Below are 26,500 nucleotides of genomic sequence, written 5' to 3' on the forward strand. Positions count from 1 at the left end.
TACACCTGGTAGCAGGGAGTGTGTGTTGGCACAGGAGTACAGGTGTATGTAGACTGCAGATGAGCGCCTGTATTGTGAGTTCCATGTACTAAGTTATACAGAGGAAGGCATTTGCAGTGCACTACAGCAGGTTTTATTAGGCTACAAAACCCCATAACTATGCTACATATCCTGGAGCACAATCTATTGACACTTTACTAAATACTGACATACATATAGACATGAAGCACTCCTGTTACACCCTGGTTCAGCTAAAGGGAGAACTGTTCTCCATCTTCACCCAGGACTTGAACTCAACCCTGGCTTCAAGGATCAAAAAAGTTTGGTTAACCTTTCTTTTCTATTTGCCAAGGTCTCCATGAGCATCTGAAATGACTTGTTTTGATGGGAAACAGAAATACGGAATCACCCAGAGAGAAGATACTTCTCCCATCCCGAGCCAGAAGTTCTACCAGAACTACCACAAACCTGTTCTGCTCAGATCTTCAGCCTTATTTCTAGACCAAAAGGGCTCATACATCTAAGGATTGGGCAAGGCTCTGAACTTGGGTGAGATAGTATAACAGAACCTTCAAAGCTTTCAAAGTTTGCCTTTTACTGAGATTGAAATTCACCCCTGTTCTGAGGGCCAACACAAGACCTGTACATTATCATTAGGGATAGTCTAGGTATTCTCAATCCAGCCTCAGAGCATGGGGACAGACCAGATGACCTCTTTAAGTCCTTTCCAGCCCTCCATTTCTAGTCTATGATTCTGTGATTACCTACGTTCTACATCAACCCTCAAAATAGGGCTTAAATCGGACGTAGGCTTTGTGCTGGCTCTGGAGAGAAGAAGAGAGATTATTAGCAGGTGCGATTTTACTAACGCTGAGCCAATTAGCACAAGCTCCCCAAATATTTATTTTTTGTGAGAGCAAGAAGAACAGCAGAGAACCTTGTTCTAACTTTCTCCTTGCCTTAGCAAACATGAATGCACTTCAGCTCGTGAGCCAGAGCCCAATTCTGGACCGAAAAGCTAAACACACAGATATGTTACATATTTATTCGAGGCAGCAATTGGCCAGGAAATGGCTATAAAACACACATTCTGAATAAAAGGAGGGAGATTTATGGTGCTTTTGCGAATCTGAATCATATTTTTCTGCATCCCCCAGGCAGGAATACCCTAATCACTAACATACCCCAAAACATGTACGCACAGTGGGCCGGGAATTGCTTCCTTCTGGCCACAGCTCCAGCTAAAGACGTGATAGGGAGTGAGCTACTTTATCTGACAGTCAGTAAATGAATTGCCAATTCATTCTGAGCTCGGAGGGGTTTTTTTCCTCCTTTAAAAAAAGGGTCCTTTTATATGTGTCTTTGATCAGTCGGGGTCTTGACAAATTATTTTCTGAGGAATTTCTTTAGCCTTAATGCCACAAGGAAAAAAAAATAGATTTACTCTCAAAGAAAAGCTTTTATGTTTTAGAAATTACAGCAATGTAAGGGGCTTTCCTCCATTTCCCCTCATCTCCTTCATTTCAAGAAATGGAGGCAGGTAGCAATGAAGATTTTTCAATTCTGTTTTAATCGAGAGGATGGAGTGGGGAAAGGGCTGCAAACTCTACAAACAATTTTCATTCGTGCTGTGGAGGGTGCTCAAGAAACACAGCAAAATCTCCTGAATTTACAGGTAATAATGAGTTCATATTTGTTATTAATTCTGTTAATAATTAGGCACATAGGGATTTCATTCATGCATCAGATCTGTGATCTATCTTGTCCAGTTTACTGTCTCCAATGGGGTCTTAGATGCTTCAAGGGAAGATGCATGGAGCATTGCAGTAGGTATTTATGGAAACACTTGCCCACAGGAAAAGATTCCTCTGACTTTATGCCCCAAAATATGAGGGCCTATATCCCTTCCAAAGCTCTTGGTTTTTTGTTTTTGTTTTTAATCCTGGCTTTGTATCCTACTAAACAATTGGTCTCAGTGACAACATGTGGCAGTGAGTTCCACCAGGTAATTCTGCACAGTTTGTTGTTATTGTTAACTAATGCTGTTGCATCCCTTTCCCCCGCCCTGCAGCATTTGTAAGAATTCATTTTCAAGTTGCATGTAATGTACTGCTAAATGATCCCTTTTCCTGCCCCAGGAGGGCACACTTGAGATGGCGTTGGGTCCAGAGAACACTGTCCCCCGGCCTACGTACATACATAGGCCTCCTCTGATGAGACTCAGCCTCCTAGGACACGTGTGCCAACGAGCTCGACCTAGCACAACAAATGTAGCTGCCGTAGCTCAGGCAATGGCTTGGGCCAGCTGCTGGAGTACAAGCCCGCCTGACCCCCTGGCTACATACGCAGGGGGCTAGTCTGAGCTGCCGCCGTGGCCACGCGGCTCGTTTTAAGTGTGCTGGCTCAACCAGAGCTAGAGCATGGCTGGCAAGACGTTCCCTGCGAGTCTGCAGGATCAGGCCCTTTGATTATTAGCTCCCTGGGGCAGAGATCCTGATTTTGTGCAGGGCTTAAATGTCATGCTATGTAAATAATGAATGAGAATGATTGATTACTTATACAAATATGTTAATGTTGATAAAGAATAGGATCTGATTATTTGAACAATTCCCCACCCTTCCCCTTCAGCCCTCCCTCCCCACACATACACTATACACAGAGCCAGTACAGTCTGTGGAAACTAAAAACCTTAGACTTTTTTGAGGAGTTGAGGACCTTGGCTTGTTACTTGTTCAGTGCTCACCTGTTAAATCGCCTCGTGACCTAGCAGAAAAGTTCTGATTTTGGCTCCATTTCTCCCCTGATTTTTCTCTCACTGCTGCTGTTCTCCTAGCTGGGCTAATCGCACCTCCCATCATTAGTGCTATCTCCTGATTCTTATACTCTGTGTGAGTCTATCACGGGGTGGCCAACCCGTGGCTCCGGAGCCACATGCGGCTCTTCAGAGGTTAATATGCAGCTCCTTGCATAGGCGCCAACTCTGAGGCTGGAGCGACAGGTGCCAACTTTCCAATGTGCCGGGGGGTGCTCACTGCTCAACCCCTGGCTCTGCCCCAGGCCCCAGCCCCACTCCACTCCTTCCTCCACAGCCCCCGCCCCTTCCCCTGTGTCTGCCACGCCCTTGCTCCTCCTCCTCCTCCCCAGCCTCCTGCACACCACAAAACAGCTGATCGCGGCGGGCGGGAGGCACAGGGATGGAGGGTTAGGTGCTGCTGGCGGGTCGGAGACACTGCGGGCGGGTGGTGGAGAGAGCTGACGAGGGGCTGCTGATGTGTTACTGTGTCTCTTTGGCAATGCACATTGATAAATTGTGGCTCCTTCTCAGGCTCGGGTTGGCCACCCCTGGTCTATCGTGTTACAAAGGGCCTGGACATCAAGAGCAGTGGATCTGGGAACTGGTGCAAACCAAGAGAAAGGGTGAAATCCTGGCCTCATTGAAGTCAGGGGCAAAACTCCCGTTGAGTTGAGTGGGGCCAGAATTTCACTCAAAGTCATTCCACCTGCCAGCCTAGCAGCTTCGGTCAGGGCGTAGCAATGGGGTTGGAGGAAGACATATTCGTACAGCACCTCACACAATGGGGTCCTGGCCCATGACTGGAGCTCCTAGATGCTACCACAATCATAATAATTAACTAATTATTCAGAAGAGGGAGGGCCTCCGAAGCGATCATAACTGTGTGGGAGTGGGTGTATTACTTCCAGTGCTTTACTTGCTTCCCAGTGCAATTACAGAATATGCCCTGCTTTTCCTATCCTCCATTAGCAGGTGTGTAAATAACCAAATCGCAGCAAATCTTCTTTAAAAAATCATATCTATTGTAGGGAGGTCATCAGTATCTGATGACATTGAATCAAACGGTGTTGTTTCTCCTCCTTGCTATATCTCTTTGAAAGACAATTAAAAATACATTCAGTGCCATCCAACTATTAAGTTCCCATGTAAGAAATTGCTGTAGTCAGCACTAGGGCAGTATGTGATTGCCAATGGGAGCCAGTGTGATTGCCCTTTGTCAGAGGGATCCAATTACTAATAATTGCACCTGCCAGTCACTGAGGGAGCTAAACTTGGAGCTGGGAGAAATTTTTCAGATGAAACTTTTTCCAGCAAAAAATGCAGTTTCAGTGACAAAGAAATGTTTTATGACTTAATGTCAGTTTCACTTAATTGTTGTTTTGGTTTTGTTTTTAAACCCACTAAATGATCACTTTGATATTTTTGAAGTGACATGTTTTGATTTTTCTCTTAGAAATGACCTTTACTTTAAACATTTCTTTCAACTGTATTTCTTTTAAATAAAAACACTCAAAATTGAAGTGAAACATTTTGTTTGACCTGAAACACTTTTTAAAAAAAAAAAAATTGTTTGCCAAAAGTTTAAATTTAAAAATTAAAAAAATCATTTCAAGTTGACCCAAAAGATAAGGATATTGATATTGATCAATATTGGCACCAATAGCCTTCCTCTTTTTCGGGACTGTCAGCAACTGGATAAATCAGTGTTTTGCACAGCTTTAATTCATATGCAGACACAATTTTGGAGGGTGACACCTCAGTGAAAAGGGAGCCGGACTGAGACCTTGCTGAATATTTGGGACATCATGAAATGATAATGATCATAGAATCGTAGGGCAGGAAGGGACCTCAAGAGTTCATCGATCCAGGCTTCTGTGTTGAGGCAGGACCAAGCAAACCTAGCCCATGATGCTGATGATTGCTATTGTTGCTTTTGAAGCAGTGCCTGGTGATGCCACCTGAGGTGAGGCGCTAGGTGCTGTACAAACACATAGCAAGAGACAGTTCCTTCTTCAAAGAGCTTATAGTCTAAAGCCATGATCCTACAGATGGGTAAGTCTTTCCAGAGAGTGTAAGGGGAAACAGAATGAGCCGAGGAGACCTGGGTAGTTATAATAATTATTATGTGTCAGCTACATGCAGGAATAAGAAGGTAAAAATGACAGGAGTTGTGAATGAGAATAAAGGCAGTGGCCTCGGTCAGATTGTATTAAAGGCTTTACTATATGCTGGTGCAGGTTCCTCGCCCTTCCCCCTCTAGTTTAGAGGCTGCCCCATTCCATTCAGAATTCAGACATTATTTTGCCTTCAGGCAGATTAAAAGTCATTTGTTAGGTCTTAAACTGAGGCCAAACTTCCCCTGGCTTTTAACACATTAGACACCCCTGAGTGAGAATAGCATAGAAACCCCATTCATAAAAGCCAGTTTCCTTCTCAGCATCATGTACCTGATTCTCACTCATGCAGAGTTTAGATTTCTATGTATTTTATAGAGAGTAGTAATGGGTGTGTATATGGACAAATATATGTAACGTGGTGTGCATCTCTAGCTATCCATCTATCTACCATGTTTTACAAAGGTACAACATCTCGATCATCCTAGGGGCAAAGGACAGCATATGCAATGGTACCATTTCTACAATGGTAGCTCTACAGCTGTTCGTAAGTATTGTGAGCAATAGAAAGATCACGCTTTAATCTCTGGACTGGTGCAAATAATCTGATCCAACTCGTACTGACCTGATGTTTTAGTGTGGGAGAAAATGTATTGACAGGCCTGGATTAATCAATGTACACTTAGTGCCCTTGGAAAAGGCCCCCATATTGGGCGGGCCCTGGCCACCAGACTTGGGTCAGTGGTGTTGCGACTTTGCACATGGGGTTGCAGGGTTTGGCCTGGCCATCCCTACATTGGGGACGGGGCTGACTGCACCAAATCTGAGTGAATGTGGGGGTCCCCCAATTTCCATAGTACTCAGGTCCCCAAAAGTATTTAATCCCTCACTGCATATTGACATGAGCCATAATTATCATAGTGACAGGAAGCCCTAGTAAGTTCCCTTTTGGGATCGATCTCTAATGGGAATGACATCCTGAGAGTAATGCAAACATTAAGAACAGGAAGTTAGAATAAAATATTAAACTCTGAGACCCAGCTGCTCAAAGGTATTTAGAGGCCTAACTCTCATCGATTGCAATGGAACTAGGTGTCTAAATGCCTTTGAGGATCTGGTCCTGAATTTCCGGCTTGTGTGGGATCATGTCGGACCCACAGAACCCAATTCTGTGCTGACCTACATTCCCTGCAACTCTTCTTACTTCAGTTGGGCTGCAGGCCAGGTAGGTCTTTAGAGATTTATGGCCTTAAAACTGTTTTAATGTCATTGATTGTGATACAGTTCAGGATATGCACACGTACAGGATGGAGTTAGAAGAAGCACGCAGCATTGGCCTAACGCTGCTCTCCCTGAACTCCCAGGCAGTTTATTGAGTGGGAGCAGAGATAAGCCAGCGCTGTGTACTTATGAAAGTCCCACCCACAGTTCCTGCAGAATAAAAGACGGTTGCCAACTCTTAAATTTTGTTGCAAGTCTGGCAATATTTGACATTTTCTGTAAATCCCCAGCTCCTGGAGGCAAGTGATTACATGAGAATCTCAGCTTTCATTTTTAACAAAGCAAGTATTTAGCCCTCGAGGTTGCAGAACAAAGCTTGAAAACATGAAGCAAGTGGCCTCTAAATGCTAAAAAAAACCCAGAAAGCAAAATAAATAAAAAAAAATTAGAACACCCCCCCACACACACACACAGACAGACAAACAATCAAATCTTTTTTTTTTAATATCATAATTTTTAAGTCTACATTTGGGCTGGGTGGTGGGGGTGACTCATGATTTTTGAAAGCTTAAGGTAGGCAATCCTGCACTGCTACTTTTACAACTCAGTTACCTCCCTAGCTGTAATATCCATAGACCAAATCTTGAAGTCCTCACTTAGGCAAAATTCCCTATGAAAATCCGTGGAAGATTAGACTGCTTAAGAATTCAGGATTTATCCCCATGTGTCTAACTGCCAGGAAATGCACAGCGCCTGGCTATTCCCCATTTTTTTATACATAAATTCCCAGACCTCAGGGGACAATGCATTTCAAGGGGATTATTGCATGACTGGGATGGTCAAAAAGTCAGTCTGCCTTAGCTTTGTGCCTTGTACTAATATTGAAAGCATGCTATAATCCCCCCAACATGCACAGTCCACTCGCCTGCCTCATTCACCACAGATAAGGCAATGCACCCTACAGCAGCCAATAAAAGCATTTACAATATATATTTGTCTCACATGAGTTCTAAAAATCAAGAAACCCACCCAGTCCCTTCGGCACCTGGGCTGAGAGTTCTGGGCCAAGTGAAACCCTGACACAACTAATCTGTGTATAACTGGACCGGGGCTAGTTTAAACTAAAACTGTCACTTCAGTGGATATGGTGAGTTCCACTTTATATCAGTGTTTTCTGTGAAAAGAAAAGGAGTTTTTGTTGCTAGATTAAGAAATACATATTTCTGGAATAAATTTACCTACGTACCAAAGCTGTAACAAAGAGTTTTTGCTATTTAGCTATCATCACAGAGAGCAGAATTTAGTGATATATTCAAAACAAAATCCCAAGACACATGGCACTCACCTGGTTTCTAATTTCCTTACAAATTCAATGCACAATCCATTTTTCAGGAGGTTGCTGGCATTCATGAGCTTTTCGAGGGAACTTCGGTTTAGTTTTGAGCCAGCTTCATTCACAATCTCCCTTCAAAGCCAAAAGGAACTCAGACATTTTTGACTGAGTTATTTGGGGTTACTCGAGTCTGAAACTTGAAGCAGTTCTCAGCGGGTGTGAAAAGATGGGGCTCAGAACTGAAGGACGTGTTCAGATTAGACTCAGTGAACCAAAAACAATGGGTTTCACTCAACTCTAGATAAATGCTGTGCATGAGAGGGGGTGTGCACTAGGACTAGGCGTGTGGTGGTCCTGAGTTCCAATCCTGGCTGAATAGAAGAACCACTCTGGCTCTGGATAAGTCATTCTACTTCTCTGCATCCGTTTCCCCATTTGTAAAATAAGAATCAGAATGTCCGTATCTTCCACAAGCCATGTTGTAGCTAATGCTTTAAGTCTTTGATTCCAATTGAAATGATTGAGAGGATCAGGTGTTTAGCACCTATGGAAATCAGCCTTCAGGTATCTGAAATTGGGCACCACGCAAACTGAAACCCCCAATTAATTAGCACCTTGGAAAATGACAGTTCTGTACGGTAAATGCTAACGATTATGATGTTATGATCTGGGATGATAAAGGCTCCATTTCTGAAACACTGCTTAAGCACCTGAGTAGTCCCATTGAAGTTAAAGTGAACCATGTTTAGGGCCCTACCAAATTCCATGGTCCATTTGGGGCAATTTCAGTCACAGAATTTAAAAAATCATAACTTTCATGATTTCAGCTATTTAAATCTGAAATTTCACGGTGTTGTAATTGTAGGGGTCCTGACCAAAAAGGAGTTGGGGGAGGGGTTGCAAGATTATTTTAGGGGGGGTTGCAGTATTGCCACCCTTACTTCTGCACTGCTGCTGGCGGGGCGCTGCCTTCAGAACTGGGTGCCCGGCCAACTGCCGTCGCTCTCTGACTGCCCAGCTCTGAAGGCGGCGCAGAAGTAAGGGTGGCAATGCTGCGATCCCCCCTAAAATAACCTTGCAGCCCCCTAGGGTGACCAGGTGACAAGAACAAAATATCGGGACACATGGAGGGGGCAGCCACAGGCTCACCCCACCCCACTAGAACCATGGGGGAAGGGGGATACAAAGCCTGAGGAAGCCACAGGTCGGGGGCACATGGCTCCGGACGCAGCCCTGCTGCAGGTCACGGGCTCACGCCCCCACTCCAGCCCTGCTGTAAGCCACGGGTTGGGGGCGCATGGCCCCGGCTCCGGACGCAGCCCCCCTGCAGGTCATGGGCTGACACCCCCACTCCAGCCCTGCTGTAAACCACGGGTTGGGGGCGCATGGCCCCGGCTCCGGACGCAGCCCCCCTGCAGGTCACGGGCCCACGCCCCCACTCCAGCCCTGCTGTAAACCACGGGTTGGGGGCGCATGGCTCCAGCCCCCACCACAAGCACATGACCCCAGCTCCCGCCTGCAATCCCACTGCAAGCCACAGGCACAGGGACCCAGCTGCAGCCCTGCTGCTTACCTGGGGGATGGTTCCCACCACTGCGAGGCACCCGGCAGGTTCTTCTGGCTCCTAAGGTCAGCAGGGGCCAGTGGGGTCTCCACTCCACGTGCTGCGCCTGCCACAAGCACTGGCTCCATCTGCCATTGGCTGGAAGCTGTGGGGGCGGGACTTACTTGGGGGCGTGAGTAGCATGCAGCACCCCAGGGTCAGGGGCAGCCAGGGGGGGTCTGTGCCCTGTCCGTGCCCACAGCTCCCATTGGCCATGATGGAGCCAGCGCTTGTGGTAGGTGCAGCACACAGAGACACACACCCCCCCCCGGCCACCCCTGTGCCTAGGGGCTGTAGGGTCCTGCTGCCTGCTGTTTCCTGGGAGCCCCACTGCTGGGACCCCAAGTGGGTGCTCACCAGTGTACTCCTCCAGCCCCGAGCCAAAATATCAGGACAAATGGAGTCCCGACCGTACATCGATCAGGACGCGGGACAAACAACTAAATATCAGGAAAGTCCCCATTTTATCGGGACCTCTAGTCACCTTACAGCCCCCCTGCAACTCCCTTTTGGGTAAGGATCCCCAATTTGAGAAAAGCTGATCTCCCCCTTGAAATCTGTATAGTATAGGGCAAAAGCACACAAAAGATCAGATTTCACGGTCCATGACACATTTTTCATGGCCATGAATTTGGTGGGCCCTAACCACATTGTTAAGTGCCTTGCTGATATGGAGCCAAACTCAGAAGTCGGCTCAAACCAGAACACATTGTCCAAGTCCCCCTTGTAAATTTAGAGATGTTCAGATCTAGCTCTGAACCCATCTTTCTAAAGGGTCAGATTGCAACACAAAATCCAAACAATCCCAGAATTTATGGAAGTTCAAATTTGGACCTAAATTCAGATTTCAATTTGCATCCCTGAACTTTGGGAAAGTCCAGAAACAAACTCTGTGTCCCAGGATTGTCTGTATATAGAATCAGTATTGCCAAACCCAAACATTCAAAGCTCAGGAGTCAGCCACCCTTCACCCTTCACCCCCCACCAAAAAGCCCTCCAAAACAAAACCTGAGATTGGTTTAAAAATCACAAGATTTTTTTTTTAATAACTTATCGGGGTTCTCTTTCTTTGACTTCTGGCTTTTCGGCACTCAGGTTGCATTTTCAGGCTTTACTCCACAGTCATGAAGGCTAGAAACGTACTTTCTTTAGAGAAAAAGAGCAGCTGAGATTCTCACCTTATCACAGGCTTCCGGGAGCTGGGTCTTTAAGTAAAATGCCAAATATCCTGAGACTTGCGATGAAATAGTGAGAGTCGGCAACTCTGAGAGAGAACTCCAGTGTTTTGCATTCCATCAAAGACAAGTGCAAGATGCCTTGCTTTTGTGTTCATTGCAGGAATGAACTAAAGAAAGTCACTCGTGTTCTTAGAGCTGCCACCTCCAGCAGGTAACCCAGGGAAAGGAGACCTGCACCACAGCTACGGAGCTGTAGCTATTGGCATTTGACGTTTGAAAGGAGGCTGGTGTAAGCAAACAAAGAGACCTGTGTTTGCCCCCTCTGTGCCTCCGCAGCCCCTGCAGGCAGAAATTGTGTGATACGCAGGGAATATTTTAGCCCAGGAAGGCAGCTGAAAAAACAGAAGGCTCACGACCACAGCTCGGGCAATGTTTAAAGACACATTTTTCCAGTTACAGGGTAGAGCAGAATGCATGTATTGATCAAGATGAACATAGAAAGCACTGGTTTATACCCAGTGGTAATGCACCAGGTTCATTTCCCGGCCGCTCACGTGTGCAGATTGCTCACTCCAGAAATGCCAGCGAAGGGGACGGTGTTGTGGTGAAGGTACAGGGCTTGGAGTCCGGAGTCCTGGGTTTTATGTTTGGTTGTGAGGCTGACTTCCTGTGACCTTGATTGAGCCATTGAACATCTCTGTGCCTTAGGGTCTTCATCTGTCAATTGGGGTGATACCCTCCTTCAAGGGGATGGGCCAGGCTTGGCTCTGTTCTTGACTTTGCTAGCTGGACCCGATGGGTCATTGAAAACTATGGATTAGATTACCATTTATTGTTTGTCTTTTCGAAAGAGTGAAACCCAGCTCCCAGTGTATTTCAGGGGAACTGGGCGTCTAATGCTCTTAGGACCCTTTGCAAGTTCCAGCTTTCATCATTTTCCAAAAGCCAATATGGTGTGTGCTGGGAATGGGCTTGAGACCATCAAATTCATTCCATTGTGGCCTGAGCCAATTTGGAAGACAGTCCAGGATTGCAAGGCTCAGTTACTTCCACTTTTGTCTAGTTTTATTTATGCCATTCATTCCCCCCCTCTCCACCTCACTCTGCCAGCGTTGGCCTGTCTGATCTCTTCTCAGAGATTTTAACCCTCATGTAGCGAATCATAGAACCATTTGGGCTGGAATGGCCATCTGCTGGGGCATCTAGTCCGTCCCCTGCCCCAAAGCAGGAGGAGTTTCATTATGCCCAAGCATCCTCAGTTGCAGAATATCTAATCTAGCCTTGGAGATGATGATTTCCACATCCTCCTTTGGCTGCTTTTTTCAATGGCCTAAATTGGTCCTCTGCAGATTTTCCTAACATTTACTATCAAACGTCCCTGCTGTAGTTTAAGCCCTTCAAGAATATAAAACAAGGGAGATTTAGGGGAATCTGTAATAAAATATGGCAACATAAGAGAAACTATCCATATATTTAAAGATCCACATAGCAGTGTTAGGCCATGTCTACACTTACAAGCTAACAGCAACACCACCGTACTGGTACAGCGGCGCCGCTGTAAGAGTGCTCATGTAGCCACGTTATGCCGACGGGCGAGAGCGCTCCCATTGACATCATAAAACCAGCTCAATGAGCGGCGGTAGCTATGTCGGCGGGCGAGCGTCTCGCGCCGACATAGTGCTGTGCACGTAAGCGCTAATGCCAGCAAAAGTTATGTCGCTACGGGGAGTGGTTTTTTTCAGACCCGTGAGCAACAAAAGGTTTGCTGACATAAGTGCTAGTGTAGACATGGCCTTAGTCTCAGCCAGGAGGACATTAAGTATGAAAACTGTGGCCTGCGGCCAGATTTGCAAAGGAACTTAGTCACCGAATTGCCTCTTTAGCGATCTTAGTTCAACGTTTAGGTGCCACTGGCATTCACAAAACCACTCTGCAGCTGCTGCCGAACCCTGAAGGGGCCTAAATCCCCATAGGTGCCTAACTTTCTGCCGGGAGCCATGCACCAAGCTGCCTAAGTCCTGATCCATCCCACAGCTACCATGCTGCTTGGCATCTGAGCTTATGCCTAAATCCTGACGGGATTCTCATGCGAGGCATTCCCTCGTCTAGCTCTCCTGCAAGGCCCAATCCTGCGCATATTCCCAGAGCACACCCTCCCCACCCTAATCACCAGGGGCAATCTCACATTCTCCGGCCTAATGAATATTTAACACAAGGTGGGACACAGTTTCAACAGGAGAAAACACACGCACACACACACACACACACAATAGCCAGTCTCCTGGAGGTTCGGGCACTTCCGTGCAATATGGGAGTTCAAGCCCCTGCTCCAAATCAGGCAGGAGAGGGATTTGCGAACAGGTCTCCTGCCTCCCTAGTGGGTATTCTAACCACTGGGTTCTTGTTTGTAATGCGGAGGGGTCTCTCTGTGGTGTTTTTGCTCCAAGAAGGGGATTCCGGTGGAGGTGGGCACTTTCTTTTGGCCTGTCAGTGAGGCACCTGAGGCCTAGATCAATGGGCATTGGGTGCTTATGTATCTTTGAGGATCTGGGCTCTTGCCCCTTTCCTCTGCATTTCGCTCTTGGTAGCTCACTGCTCAGCTTGTGACTTCTGGGAATCCCTTTCTTAGGCAAAGTGCCCAGGCCCCTAACTCTGGGATCTGAATTCCACGGAGCAGCAGGGTGCCTAGGGAGTTAGACGTCGAAATGCTCTGTCCCCTTTGGGAATCTAGCGCTTTTCCTTAAGGAGGGGCAGTAGCCAGTAGGCAGATCCGAGAGACCTTCTTGGCTCTGACAGCAAGCTGTGCACCCTTGAGCAAGTCAAGCCACCTCTTCTTTCCTGTCCCACCATTGGCTGTCTTGGCCATTTAGATTGCAAGCGCCTTGGGGCAGAGGCCGTCTCTCTCTCCCTGTGTTTGTACAGTACCTAGCACAAGCAGGCCCTGATTTTGATTGTGGCCTCTGGGAGTTACCATAATTCAAATAAATAATATATAAGGCACTGTCACTAACTCTGTCTCAACTTCCCAGAATCCAGGAAGGCATTTCAGTTTTTTCCATTAAGGAAAACAAGGATAAAAAAACCAAGAAAGGAAATTAGTCAAATCAAAAGCCTAAGACTTCTCTTCTGAAGCATGAGAAATAATTAACCAATGTGGGTTTATTTTCCCTAATGCTCTTGCAGGTGCAATTTAATTAGTAATTTATCTTGGACTATCTAGGTGCTGAGTATTCTGGAGGTCTAGCACAGGTTTTATGAAGTAGTGTAAAAATTGAGTAATTCCCATGGGTAGATTCACTGCTATGAAGAAGACCAGCAAAGGCCTTTGTATATAACTTTAAATCCCATCAAGCCCTCAGAAGAAGGTTCAAGTGATCAGTAGGTCTTGTTTTGTCCCTCTGCGCATGGGTCAATTTTTGTGAGTAAAAAGGACTCAGAGAGGCGCAACTACAGGACTGAGGCCTAGAAAGGAGCATCGCTGGGAGACAGTTCCAGGTGAACACAGCAATCCAGTTCAGGCTCTTTTCCAAGGAGTCAGAGGCTCAGTGGGCCTTCTTCCATTGAAGTTAAAGGGAGCCTTTCCACTGCTGTTAATAGGAGCAGAATGAGACCCATCTCAGTCAGAGATGGAGAAGAACTTTTAGGTCATTTCAGTCCATCTCCACTGAGGGAGGCCTTTCCAGTTTGCTCCTTACAAAATATTTTCTAGTGCTAGTTTACATCTCCTTTAAGAGATGGTGCTTCTGCCATTTCTTCAGTGAGAGCATGCTGCAGCCTAATAAACCTCATTGGGCCAAAGTCTGCCAACTTTTCCCATGTTGAGCAGCACCTGATTCCAGGCCTACTCCTGCTGACTTCAGTAGACTATTTGCAGAGTAAAGCTAGTGAAATCTAGCCTCTGGACAGCTATTCGCCACTGGCCCTCCACCAGTGTGATGCTAAGGGTAGGTTATAGGTTGGATATTGAATGGGAAGAGGGAAGAACATGAAGAAGGATAAGCAAAATAAAAGAATATTAAACCAAACATTACTTGTTATTAAAACCCCTTTTATATTTTGGAAGGAAGCATGGTTTTGTGCTTCAGACATAGAAATGGAACTTGAAAGCTCTGGGTTAAATTCCTGGCTAAACCTCAGACTCCTTCTGTGACCTAGTACAAGTTACTTAACCTCTCTATGCCTCAGTTTCCCATCTGCAAAATGGGGATGAATATTTCCTTTGTACCACCCTGTGCCTGTTTAGATTGTAGGCTCTTTGGGGCAGGAAGTGTCTTTTACTATACGTATGTGCAGCAAAATGGTGTCTCAATCTCTTCCAGAGCCTATAGATGATAGCAAAATACAAATAAATAATAATAATTTAGCTTGTGGTTGTTTGCTAGAAAAAACAGAAAATGGGTGTCTGGGTACCTTATATTCATAGCACCTGGTATTTATTAGACATAAATTGGCACACAAGAATATGGTACAACTAGTTAGTAGGGATTTTCTTTTTCTTAGCAACACAGATGTGGTCACATTTCTATAGACCATCCCACATACACACCAACACTCACACACATTCACCCACATCCTCATTCCCCTTCATAATCACGTATACCCTAGTCTCTTAATTAGGGTCACTTTTAATTAATATATATATATAGCAGAGGTTGGGGGGGTGGGGAAGAAAAGAAACCATACTTGAATTCGAGTATCAATAAAATAAAAAACTCTCAACCAGCTCCGTTGCTGGTTTTATTACCTGTTCGTACTTATTAGCACTCCTGTTTATAAATAAATAGTACCAGTAAAATATTACATCTGAAGAACCCTGCAATAAAAGTTTTTATTTATACACATTTTCTGCTTCCCTGCCACCCCTGTGTTTGCTGCACTTTTAAAACATGTTTTATTCAGTGTCTCATTTAACCTATGTGAACTAGTGTTCATTTTTCTTTTCTTCCTTTGATTTTTGAAGAAAAATAAAGACTGAAAAGAAAGAGATGATTTTACACATTTACATTTTCACCATTCTTTAAGAATGCAGGTTTTTTTAATTTCTTTTGCTGTCTGCAACTCCCTGGTTGGCTCAAGGCCTTGTTTTCTTGTTGCTGTTAAAAGCAGGGCCGACGAGAGGGGGGGGAAGCCGGTACAAATTACCGGGGCCCGGTGGTCCGGAAGGGGACCCGGGGCCCGGCTTCCCCCTCGTTGGCCCTGTTTAGCCGGTCCACCCTTGCTGGGGGGCCCGAAAAAAAATTTTCACCGGGGCCCGAACCCACTTTCGGCAGCCCTGGTTAAGAGTTCTCCTGAAGACCAACCTGGCTTTCAAGTTTTTAAGCTAACCCAGGACGTAGGGGTTAAATAAGAGACAGTCAGGTAAAGAGGAAGAAAGAGAGATGTGAAGGGAAGAAGAAAGAGAGAAATACAGAGCCCAGCTTGGCAAGGAAATTATTTTACTAGACTGCTTCTTTTGGAGACAAATTTCAGGCATGTCGCATTTATATTGAAACACAGCACAATGCAGTGAGTAATTGCAATCATGAAACAACACATGGCAGAGGTAGATACCTACTTTTCTGATTTATGGGGGTGTCATTTGTTTTTGTTTAAAACAAAAATAACACACACTGAAATCCACCCTTTTTAGGCCTCTTTAAAAAGGGACAGTGTCTTTTTGAGATAATTGCAAGAATATATATATATTATTATTATTTATTATATAACAATGTCAACATCAAAAAAAAAAAAGTAACATCCTAGTTGTTTTCATCCAAGCACTCTGATTGTGTTAAAGGCAGCAGGAGTTGTGTGTTCACTTGAAAACCAGAAGGAATGAGGACACAAGTTTTGTGCAGCAATAACACAAAATTTGTGCAAGTGTCTGGAGAAGGGAATGGCGGGGGGAGTGTGCTGTTTTGTCGATTTTCTTTTGGAACAAAATAATAGAAAAAAGTCACAATGAATTATTATTTAATCTGTGATTTCAAACAGCTGATCGGATCAGTGTCCATCTCTCGCATCCTAACTGTGAACATTCAGTTAAAGGAGTCTTGCAGAATATTCTTGTTTGTTTGTTTTCAATTTTTCATGGCTAGATTTCTTGCATTTCCCTTATTGCCTTGTTAGCTGTTCTCGCTCCACTCTGGTACCATGCCCACCCCATGAACAGAGTGGTACTGGTGAGGTGAAAGGGTTCTGGGCACCCCATGGGAATAAAGGAATTCTGCTGGCTGTATGCTGGGAGGAGACTGGATGCCCGTTTGAGGTCCACACTGCCGGATGATGGGCTGGTGAGAGACAGATGTTTGGTGCTGGAACATGCTGTGTGTGTCCCCTATTTGTGGTGATGTATGATTGGCCACACCAGTGAGACGGGGCATAAGAGGACCAGAGGTGAAATGGGCAGAGAAATGCTGGTAGGGTAATCTGTCCATAGGCTGCATGGCAGTCACTGTGCAACTGCTGTAAGATGGCACGGTCGGCCACGTATTACAGCTAATGTCTTCCAGGCTGGGCACAGGGTCCGTGGGGGGAGCAGAGCTGGCATACATACAAGCTTGGCGCTGAGCAGTTTCAGTCCTGTACGAGGTATTCAGTCCTTGCTGCTGGGAGTAACTGGACCTGTAGAAGGGATCCTCGTCTGCTGGTGAGGTTTCCATGTAGGGTTTCTTGTACGGATGCTCCGTGGTGGAACATTCCTCATCTGCTGAGAAATAAAATGCATAGTTATCAATAAGAACATGTTGCCCTGTGTTGAGCCTCCCATCCTAGGATCTTAAAGTGCTTTACAAGGATGGGTCAGTAGCATCATTATCACCGTTTTTTCAGAGGAGAAACTGAGGCACAGCAAGGTGACTTGCCCACAGTTACACACAACTGGGTCAAATTCTGTTCTCAAAGGCACTGCTGTAAAGCTGGAGCCATTCCATGGAGCTGACCCAGATTTACATTGGTAAAACCAAAAATAGCATTCATCCCCAGGTCTCCAGACCTCCCAGATCCCTGCTTCGTATTCTAGAAAGGAAAACAGGCTACAAGATAACCAGGGAACAGCCAGGACAGAATTTAGCAACAGGTAACAAAATTCTGTGCTATGTTAGGTTTTCCACATGAAGTGCCTACAGGTCACCTTAACCTTCGTCTCAGGGAAATCCTTTAGAAATAAGCATGGGAAATATTTATTGTTAGGGTCCAAGTTTATGTGATGAGAGACAGTATGGTCCAATGGATAGTTCATTAGCCTAGGACTGGGAGACCTGGCTTATATCACTTGGCTCTGCCATTGACCCCTTGTGTGACCCTTGGTAAGTCATGGCACATCTGTGCCTCTGTTTCCCTTCCCACCTTTTCTCGGTCTTCTCTGTTTAGACTGCAAGCCCTTTGATCCAGAGACGGTCTCTTGCTATGTGTATGTACAATGCCTAGCACAATGGACTTCTAATCATAGCTGGGGCTTCTGGGTGCTATTGTAATCCAAATAATACATAATGATATACTTCAGCTATAAATATGGAGCTTACCATAAACCCACCCTGGATTATATTACTGTTGCCTGATCGGAAACATCTAATTTCAGGGTTTACACCCCTAAATCAAGTGTGACAAAAGCAAAAGCAGCGTGACAAAAGCAATCACCACTAAATCAGAAAGAGCTTTTTCCAGGGCCGTCTTTGGTTTCTGCAGCATCAGTAGTTGAGTTCGTAGCAGCAAGAGGAATAAGAGAAACAGCTGAGATGCAAATCTCAAATAAATATGTATTTAGTCATAGATTGAAATCCTGGCTCCACTGAAACCAGGGGCAAAATTCCCATTGCTTTCTATGAGAAAGGATTTCACCCGTATTTTTAATGCCAGATGGGACCATTGTGATGCTCTAGACTATGTCCTAGCCTATAACGTCTGGTTGAGCGATAGTTGAGCTTTAGCATCTCTTTTAGAAAGACATCCATTCTTAAATTAAAGACTTCAAGTGATGGAGAACTCACCATGCTCTAAAGAAAGTCTAGAAAATATCCAAAAAAGTGGACTTCTGACGCTGAGTTTTCAGAGAAGGATGCAAACATGAGGGCTGGTCAAATACTTTCCATCTAAATAGTTTATTGAAACCCCAGTTTTCTGTCAAAGGTTTGTTTGTGAAAAGAGTCAGCTTTTCACACACAAAAATTGAATTCTCATTGAAAAATGAAGCACCTCAGAGTAGAAAAGTTTGCAGGTTTTGGCTCAAAATTGAAAAAATTCTATTTGGAATTGTCCCCACAGTGCCTCACAGGAGTTGTATTTTGGGTTTCTCAGGACCCTATTCTCCTCCATGGACTAGGTTAGACAGCAAGACCACATTTCCCATGATGTAGAGTGGCCAGAGACTCCCTTGATCCACTGCAGTGGCCCAGCAGGATGGGGAGACCATGGTGCATCATGGGAGTTGTAATCTGGCCTGATATCCAATTCCATAGAGGAGAATCAGGGCATGAGGCACTCAAACTGCAACTCCCATGAGGAACTGCAGCAACATTTTTTCAAATAAAAATGTTCACGTTTGGGCCTAAAAATTTGGGGGTTGGATTATTTTTTTGCCAAAAAGTCAAAATTGTCATGGGGATGGGGGAGGGGAAGAAGGGAAGGGAAGGGGCTGGAATGAACATTGTCAGACCAGTTGTAGTGAAGAGTGAACGTGCAAAGATGCGAGTACCCACCAAAATATGTGTACACACACATTACCTTCAAAATGCATGTGCAACTATCATCTCTGCAAGTGTGTACTCTCCTGCAAATACAAGTCTGCACATAATGTGCCTGCAAAAATCCCCAGGCACCCTGGTTGCCTGCAAAACCTAGTATTTGCATGTGCTGTCAGACTACATCTCCCATGATGCACCATGGGCTCCCTTCTTGCTGGGACACCTCAGTGCATCATGGGAATCCCTGGCCATGCTACATTGTGGCCGATGTTCTCTTGCTACAGTACCCATCCCACAGAGAAAAATGGAGACATGAGGAAAACATGCAAATATAGGATCTTGTTGGTGCAACCAGTGAAACACACTTTTACAGGCTTGCCCATAGCTCACTGCTTTGAAAATTGGGATACTTAACAATTGCCTGTATATCCAAATTCATGTACCTGGGGCCAAATTCATTTCTGGAGGATTGCAATCCCATTTGACAACACTGAAATCCACATTTTAAGCAAACACCAGAAATCTGAATCTCTAGCTATAGATACAGCTATAGATAGTTTACACTGACAATCAGTGGATATTGTACACTTTCAGCTGCACTTAAATCTGAGAGTAGAAGAGGAGAACAGCACAATTTTGGAGCGAAATTTGGGGACTTTTTAAAAGCAGTTAAACAATTATTACTTGGGTATAAACATGCATTATTCTCATTATCATTGATCTGATGGATCTCAGTAGTACTAGAAAAACAACGAGGAGTCCGGTGGCACCTTAAAGGCTAACAGACTTATTTGGAAAGTTTTGTGGGTAAAAAACCCCACTTCTTCAGATGCATGGAGTGAAAATTACAGATGCAGGCATAAATATACTGACACATGAAAAGAAGGGAGTTACCTCACAAGTACTAGATTAATATTAAATTAGTACTAGAATAAAGCTTACATAGTGTCAGGGAATCATGGACATGATAGCCCTAATCCAGCAAAGCACATAAATTTAAGTCCTTTTGAAGTCAATGAGATTTAAGAACAAACTTAAAGCTAAACACATGCTTTTGTGCTTTGCTGAATCTGGGCCTATATCAGGAGATGGATTTAGAGTAACATCCTGTCTAACCCTCCTGAATATTTCAAAATTCCGGTCCCAAGAGCCACTACTGAATAATAAGAACACTAGGGCTGAAAAACGTCTTGTAAAATGAAGCATTGTTCTGCTAATAAATTTTTCATCATTAAGCTGTAACGCAGCCCCAGCCATGCTTGCTGGCACTGGGAAACAGCAACCCTGGGTTTTACTGTTTATTTTCCTTTTTAAAAAATAGTTGAACTTTGCGTTTTTTCATTGTACTAAGAATTTGCTTGAGTTACAACCGTAGGTTGTTGATTTTTCCATTTAGTCAGGACATTCTTCTCCCTTCCACAGCAGAACCAGGCAAACCTCTCCAAGTTATATACCCTTTTCCAGATTTACTGTCAGGTGCAGAGAAAAAATAAACCTGACTTTCATTTTGTAAAATCAGGACGTTATAGGTCAGATCCTCAGCTGATGTAAGCTGGCATGGTGCCTATGAATTCTCTTGACATCAGTTGAGAAACAGGCTCTTTACTTCCACACTTCAGTTTCCCCAAAAGTCTGATACCAGCCCCCCACAAAAGAATTCTACAGTTTATCCTAACTGCTCTCAGTCTGTCCTTTGGTCCATCTTCCCAACCCCCACCCCTGCTCTTCCTCTGAACAAGTTCTTCAGTGAGGAATAAAATGCTGGTTCATCTTGAAAATAGTTGCCATTGTGCAGTGCGGAAGCCAGTTCCTCAGCTGGTGTAAACTGGCAAAGTTCCATGGGGCCAGATTCTCTGGTCTGCTCTGCTCTCTTTCCACTCTTCCCAGAGCTCCCCAGCTGGGAGCACACCTGGCATGGAGTCCTGAGCAGGCACAGAGCTGACAGATTAGATTCCTGTGCCTCCCTCCCTACAGCTGGCAAATGGATCCTAAGAAGCCATTGCTATCTAGCACAGTTTAGAGCAACCCCAAGACACCTCTAAACTGTTCGGGGGCCAGGACACAGAATCCAAGGGCCATAATCCTCCTCCAGACTGCTCCCCCACTTCCCAGCCTACAGTGAACGTAGCAGATAATCTTGAGCATTGTCTTCAGTGGAAGTGGGCCGATTTACATCAGCTGAGGAACTGGTCTTGTGTGATTTTTCCTTGATGTTAATAACCTGATAGCTTTCTAATGTATTCATTCTGGCAGGGCCCAGTCCTGCAAGGTGACAAGCACCCTGACCTCTGGCTACCATCACTGGGAGCTGAGGCTGCTAATCATCTCACCAGATCAGTCTATTATGATGGGCAAAGCTCAAAGGTCTGAGGGTTCTGCTGAGTGTGGAGAAGCAGTCAAAGTTTGGGCGAAGCTTCTCCAAAGTGTATCCAAGCAAAACGGAGACGGCTAAATTAGCTGGAAACTTCGTGAGAACTGGCTTCCTCACAAGGAATTTGGTGCTCCTTTTATTGAAAGGATTTGAGCATAATTGGACCCAAGATTTTCGGTATTTACGACTTCCAGCTGGGTCGTAAATACCACAAGAAGAGCTTTTTAAATGGAATTTGCACGTTTCTACCACTGGTCCCATCCAGAATCAGGTACAAAAATGTAAACTATATGGGCGGCTTTGTATCTTGTGGGTCAGATCCTCAGGGTTTCTCCTTTCAAGTCACTGAGGATCCGGTCCACTAGACTCAAGGCAACAAAGAATTGGGCCCTGTTTTTGTTTATAGAAAAAGTTTGTCCACATTCATCAGGCTCAAAAAAAAAAAAAAAAAACCACACAGGTGGGCTCAATTTGAGTTTATGCTGAAGGCTTGAATGCTTTTTGTTATTATTATTGTACTCAATCTAGTTTACCCTCCCTGGGTTTGAATAACAAGCCGAAAGTTATAAGGCCAACAAGAAGTAGCAAAGAAAACAATTCCTGGGAGGAAAAGGGAAGGACCATTTTTAAAATCGCCTAAGCAAGGGTGAATGATGCCTGTATCCTGGGACATGGGTCCAAAGAAAGGACTCACGAATGGACTTCGAGCCAATTGTTCAGCTCGTATAAATCCACTGGTCCAACAATGTCAAGGTCTGCAATACTGCTGTGCAACTCAAAATCGATTCCAAGGCAGAAATGGCTGCAATTTGTATGAAGACTTTGAAGGAGGGAGCCCAAAGTTGGAGCATCCCAGGATGGGGGTTCAATATCCTATGGAGACAGATACATTCGCTGGGTCAGGTCAAAACCCTTGTTTGCTACAAAGGCAGGGAGGATGCATTTGGTACCTTTGGTGTCAATAGGATAACCATAAGTAACCCCTTAGACTGAACAACAGCCACTGAATTGGGCCTCCTAAAACTCTCAGAAACTGGGATGGTGTATGGCAAAAAAAAAAAAACTTAAAGGAGAAGTTGTGCGGATTCTATTGAAAAACAGGGCTGTAGCTTCTCTGTCCAGTATGCAGAGAAAACAACAATCCTGCTGCTTCCCAAAGTGAAGGAAGACATGGGTAGGACGAAAAAGAATGGTATAACAGTGCGGTACTGAATTGACAGAGGCGTGTGCCCTAATGGTGCCTGTTACGAGAAAAATGGGCATTTCCATATCTGTGAAGACCTACTGAGGCTCGGTGAAGCAGTAAGGAGAGAAAGTCATATTCTTTCCACCATGGACGGTATCGTCTCCAACTTCGCTGGTACAACAATTTGGAGCTGAAAGTAGCTAATCTGTCATCTAAAAACCATTCTCTTTATGAACTACTTTAAACAGACTCTGTGTGGATAAAGCACAGGAATGCACTGAAGTAACTAAAGACTCTGTTGATCTCATCTCTACTACTGCCATTTTATGAGCATTTCAAGTCTACGGCACTTTCAGAAGACACAAACAACAAAGGTCTCAGTTACACCAAGATGACTGGAAGCCTGTAGCATATTATTCCAGATGACTTTCAGATGCTGCGACCAAGTATGCCCAACTAGAGAGAATGTTTGTCGAGGGTATGTGCATGCAAAGAGGGCCACAAGATATTTGCAGGCTCTTATCTATAGGAAGCTTATAACAGACTGCAAGCCACTCATGCTATTAAAAACAGTAAAAACCTAGACATACCTCCTAAGACGGTGCCTACATTTTTTAAGATTTAGATTTATTCAGAATACTGCCCCAACAAAGCCCCTGGCATGATATTTAAGAGCACCATGGATCACCCAGATTTTCCAGAGGCTTGGTATGATACAGAAGCTCATGTAGGTGCCCTTTTGAGTGGTCTGCCAGGCTCGCCGCTGACATTTAGAACTACTGATAAACAACTATAAACTGTATCCAATTTTATATGGATGACCAGTCAGACCAGTTACTTGTCAGAGCATCCTCACCCAGCATGTGACTCCTATGAAATAAGAAGAGAACTCATCAAAGCTGAAGGTCTGATTATCTATGGCACATGTACTCTAGTCCTTCAGGCTTTGCAGGATGCGGTATTAGAAAGGGTACCTAAGGGACTTCACAAAATGCTAGGAGATGATCCAAATGCTGGTGTGAAGGCCCAGAGTAGAGCAGGTGCTGAACAACAAGGTAGAATCCTGGAATAACCAGAAAAAGCACAAGCCAAAGAACCCCTTGTACCCACATAATTATCCAGAAGGGCTTGGAAACAAATAGCACCTGACCTGTGTGACAAAAAGGCACCTACATGTCTGGGAACCACTGGTTATTTTTCTAAATTTGTAGAAATTCTATTTCTGAATAGACGCACAAGTCAATGGGCTATAGGAATCTTAAAAGGCTTTTTTTTCCCCCTCATTTTGGCATTTTGAAAGAAATTGTCTCTCTCAATGGGGCCCAGCCCTGAGGTCTAAGCTTTTGGGATAAAATATTTCTTCCTCTCTCATCACCCACGAGCAGAAGGATTCAGTGTGGTCTCTGAGGAGCATAGATTGTTAAGAGAATTCTACAGCAATAGGATCCCACATTAGCCCAGCTGTTCATCTACAGGGGAAAACAGATCAGTCACCAAGGTAAGTCCATCTTTGCTCAACAGATAAGAACAATGCACACTAACCACAGAGGCAAATCTTTGTCCTAGCAAGGGGTTGAGAGGCTGCTGGGAGATGTGAGATGCCTCAGGATTTCCCCTTTAGCCTTTGGCATACAGATCAAAACTTACCCAAGCCTAAATCAAGAGACCCAGTCCTGATAAAAATGGATAAGGGAAAAAAAAAAACTGGACCTGACTAACTGTTGCAGCTACACTCTGACAGTCTTCATGGTAGAGGCTGATCAAAGTGTTTAGCACAGAAAGATACAGGTAGCATCTTCAGCGAGTTCTGGACACAGCTGAATTACCCTGTGATCCCAGTAACCATTGTACCCACCGCACAGCCTTGCTGAAAGGAGATATTTCTGTTGAGACTAGCGTACAGGAGTTAATGCCTCTGCGGATTTGATGATCCAAGTAAATCAATTGAAGAAAACCCGCCTCAAGACCAGAAGCTGAGCAGAGCTGGGTTAATAATGAATCTGGGGAGTTTATATTTTTGTAAAGTATTAAAGCTCATTAAAAGTTATTTATAAAGAAAATAAAGTGAGAGGGGAGGGGAAGATGTGAAGTGATGTGCGCTGTGTTCTTAAAACTGTAGCAGGAAGCCAGGTAGGTGCTGGATCCGGGAAAGTACAGTGAAGCGAAGAGAGAGAGCACGTTAGGGGGATACCGTTTTCCTTATTCTTATAAAGTTCCTTGTTTCAGTGTTAGAGGAAAGAGACCCGTGACAAATGCAGCCTGAGAGTCAGGTGAAAGCTCGGGTCAGGTTCTGATTTATCCCAACTGGTTTGCTCATCCTTCGTTACTTTTCTTTTTAATTAATCTCACTTTGCAAAGAGCCACTTGGCAGCAATGTTAGCTCTCTCTGTTTCCCATTAACTTCTTGTTTCTTTTCTTTAAGCCCTGGTGGCTGTTTTCGATTTATTAGATGCATGGGGGGGGGGCACAGAAAGGAAGGCAGAGATTCAGGCTCCTGAGAGGTACAGTTCTGGGCTCAGGGAAGAAGTCGGTGGTATCTGACAGGACACTGCCACTCTTTGATTAAAGCATTTGGCGGCTTTGATAAAAGGCCCTTAACTGCTTATGCCACTCAAGCCACTGGAGAGATAGCGAGGAGACAGCCGACGAGGGCTCCCTTTGCCAGTCCCCTGCACTTTCACAGGGCCATGCCTGCCGAAAGGGGCTGGTGAACTTATTGCTGAGGAGATATCGTCTCTTCTGTGACAATAAGAGGAAGTGAGATAATTGGGGGATTGAGGGAAACCACCCATGGAGCCACCACTTAGCGGGAATCCCAAAACTGGAAGGAAACCTCTGTTGATTCCTTATCACTTTACAATGTGGAGGCCGATGATGAATTGCTTTGTGTGGCCGGGACACACAGCAGTCAAAGATTGCCGTGAGTGTTTGTTGTTGTTCAGGCTTTCTTGTTTTAAAAAAAGAGCATGGGGGAAGAGGGTCTGGCAAAGGTTACGCTAGTTGTGCAGTGGAGCGGAGCTCAGATGCACCGGAGGCGGGGCTCGAACTAAGGGAGGGAAAGGGTAGCAGCTTTCTCATGGCTAAGGGCTGGTCGACACTAGGGGGGGATCGATCTAAGTTACGCAGCTTCAGCTACGTGAATAACGTTGCTGAAGTCGACGTACTTAGATCGACTTACCGTGGTGTCTGGTGAGTCGACTGCTGCTGCTCCCCCGTCGACTCCGCCTGCGCCTCTTGCAGCGCTGGAGTACAGGAGTCGACAGGAGAGCACTCAGGGGTTGATTTATTGCGTCTAGACTAGACATGATAAATCGATCCCCGCTGGATCGATCGCTGCCCGCCGGTCTGGCGGGTAGTGTAGACATACCTTAAGTGAGCTGAAGGGCAGAGTCTGGCTCTAAAGGGGGGTGGTCTCCTGGACAGGATTACTCAGGTCTGTAATTGCTCCTCAGTCTGAATATGGGGCTCCCCGTAAAGCTTTGGCAGGACTGGGCTAAGGTCACACACCAGTCAGTGGCAAAGAACTCAGGTCTCCTGATTCCCAGTTCAGTTCCCTATTCATGGGACCAAAGACTTAAAGGGACAATAGGCCCCATGCAGGCTGTCTGCATTGGGGTGTATTGCACCCAAATGTAAGACCGTATTCAGCAAACACCACTTGAAACCCAGAATATCTAGGTATGTGCATGTTTAGATGAACCCTTAGACCTTCTCAGAGGCTATAGAGACAGATAAGTCACCTTATCTCAGTCACTGGCTATCTTTCGGGATGTGGATTTGACTTGTAGCTGTGTTGCCACCTCTGCGTTTCAGCTGAACTGCTCTTTCGGAACCAAGTTGAATCAATTCTGTTGATACTAACAGTGGCAAGGCAGCTCGTCAGCCAGGGCAATTCAGCGTCGCTCCTGACGTCAGTGGTTTACAACATCTGAGGATCTGGCCCAATGCGTGTAACGCAGGCGACACTGACAATAACAAGCCTTTGCCCATCCAAAGGACTTAACTTGAACCCCTGGCTGGGGAAATCAGGTATTTGTGAG

At 45.1% G+C, this 26,500-nt stretch overlaps 1 protein-coding gene across 6 annotated transcripts in view; it reads right to left on the bottom strand.

Annotated features, from left to right (window-relative positions):
• Positions 1-15,661: 15,661 nt before the first annotated feature.
• The window catches only part of TBX5 (T-box transcription factor 5), an 80,172-nt gene continuing 69,333 nt past the window's right edge, over positions 15,662-26,500 (bottom strand). For all 6 annotated transcript variants that reach the window (XM_054006981.1, XM_054006979.1, XM_054006978.1 and 3 more), the window contains exon 9: positions 15,662-16,928. In XM_054006981.1, coding sequence (XP_053862956.1) covers positions 16,348-16,928 — 581 coding nt within the window. In that variant the 3' untranslated portion in view covers positions 15,662-16,347. The remainder of the gene's footprint in view (positions 16,929-26,500) is intronic.

The sequence above is a fragment of the Malaclemys terrapin genome, chromosome 16 (assembly GCF_027887155.1).
Source record: "Malaclemys terrapin pileata isolate rMalTer1 chromosome 16, rMalTer1.hap1, whole genome shotgun sequence".
Lineage (NCBI taxonomy): Eukaryota > Metazoa > Chordata > Testudines > Emydidae > Malaclemys > Malaclemys terrapin.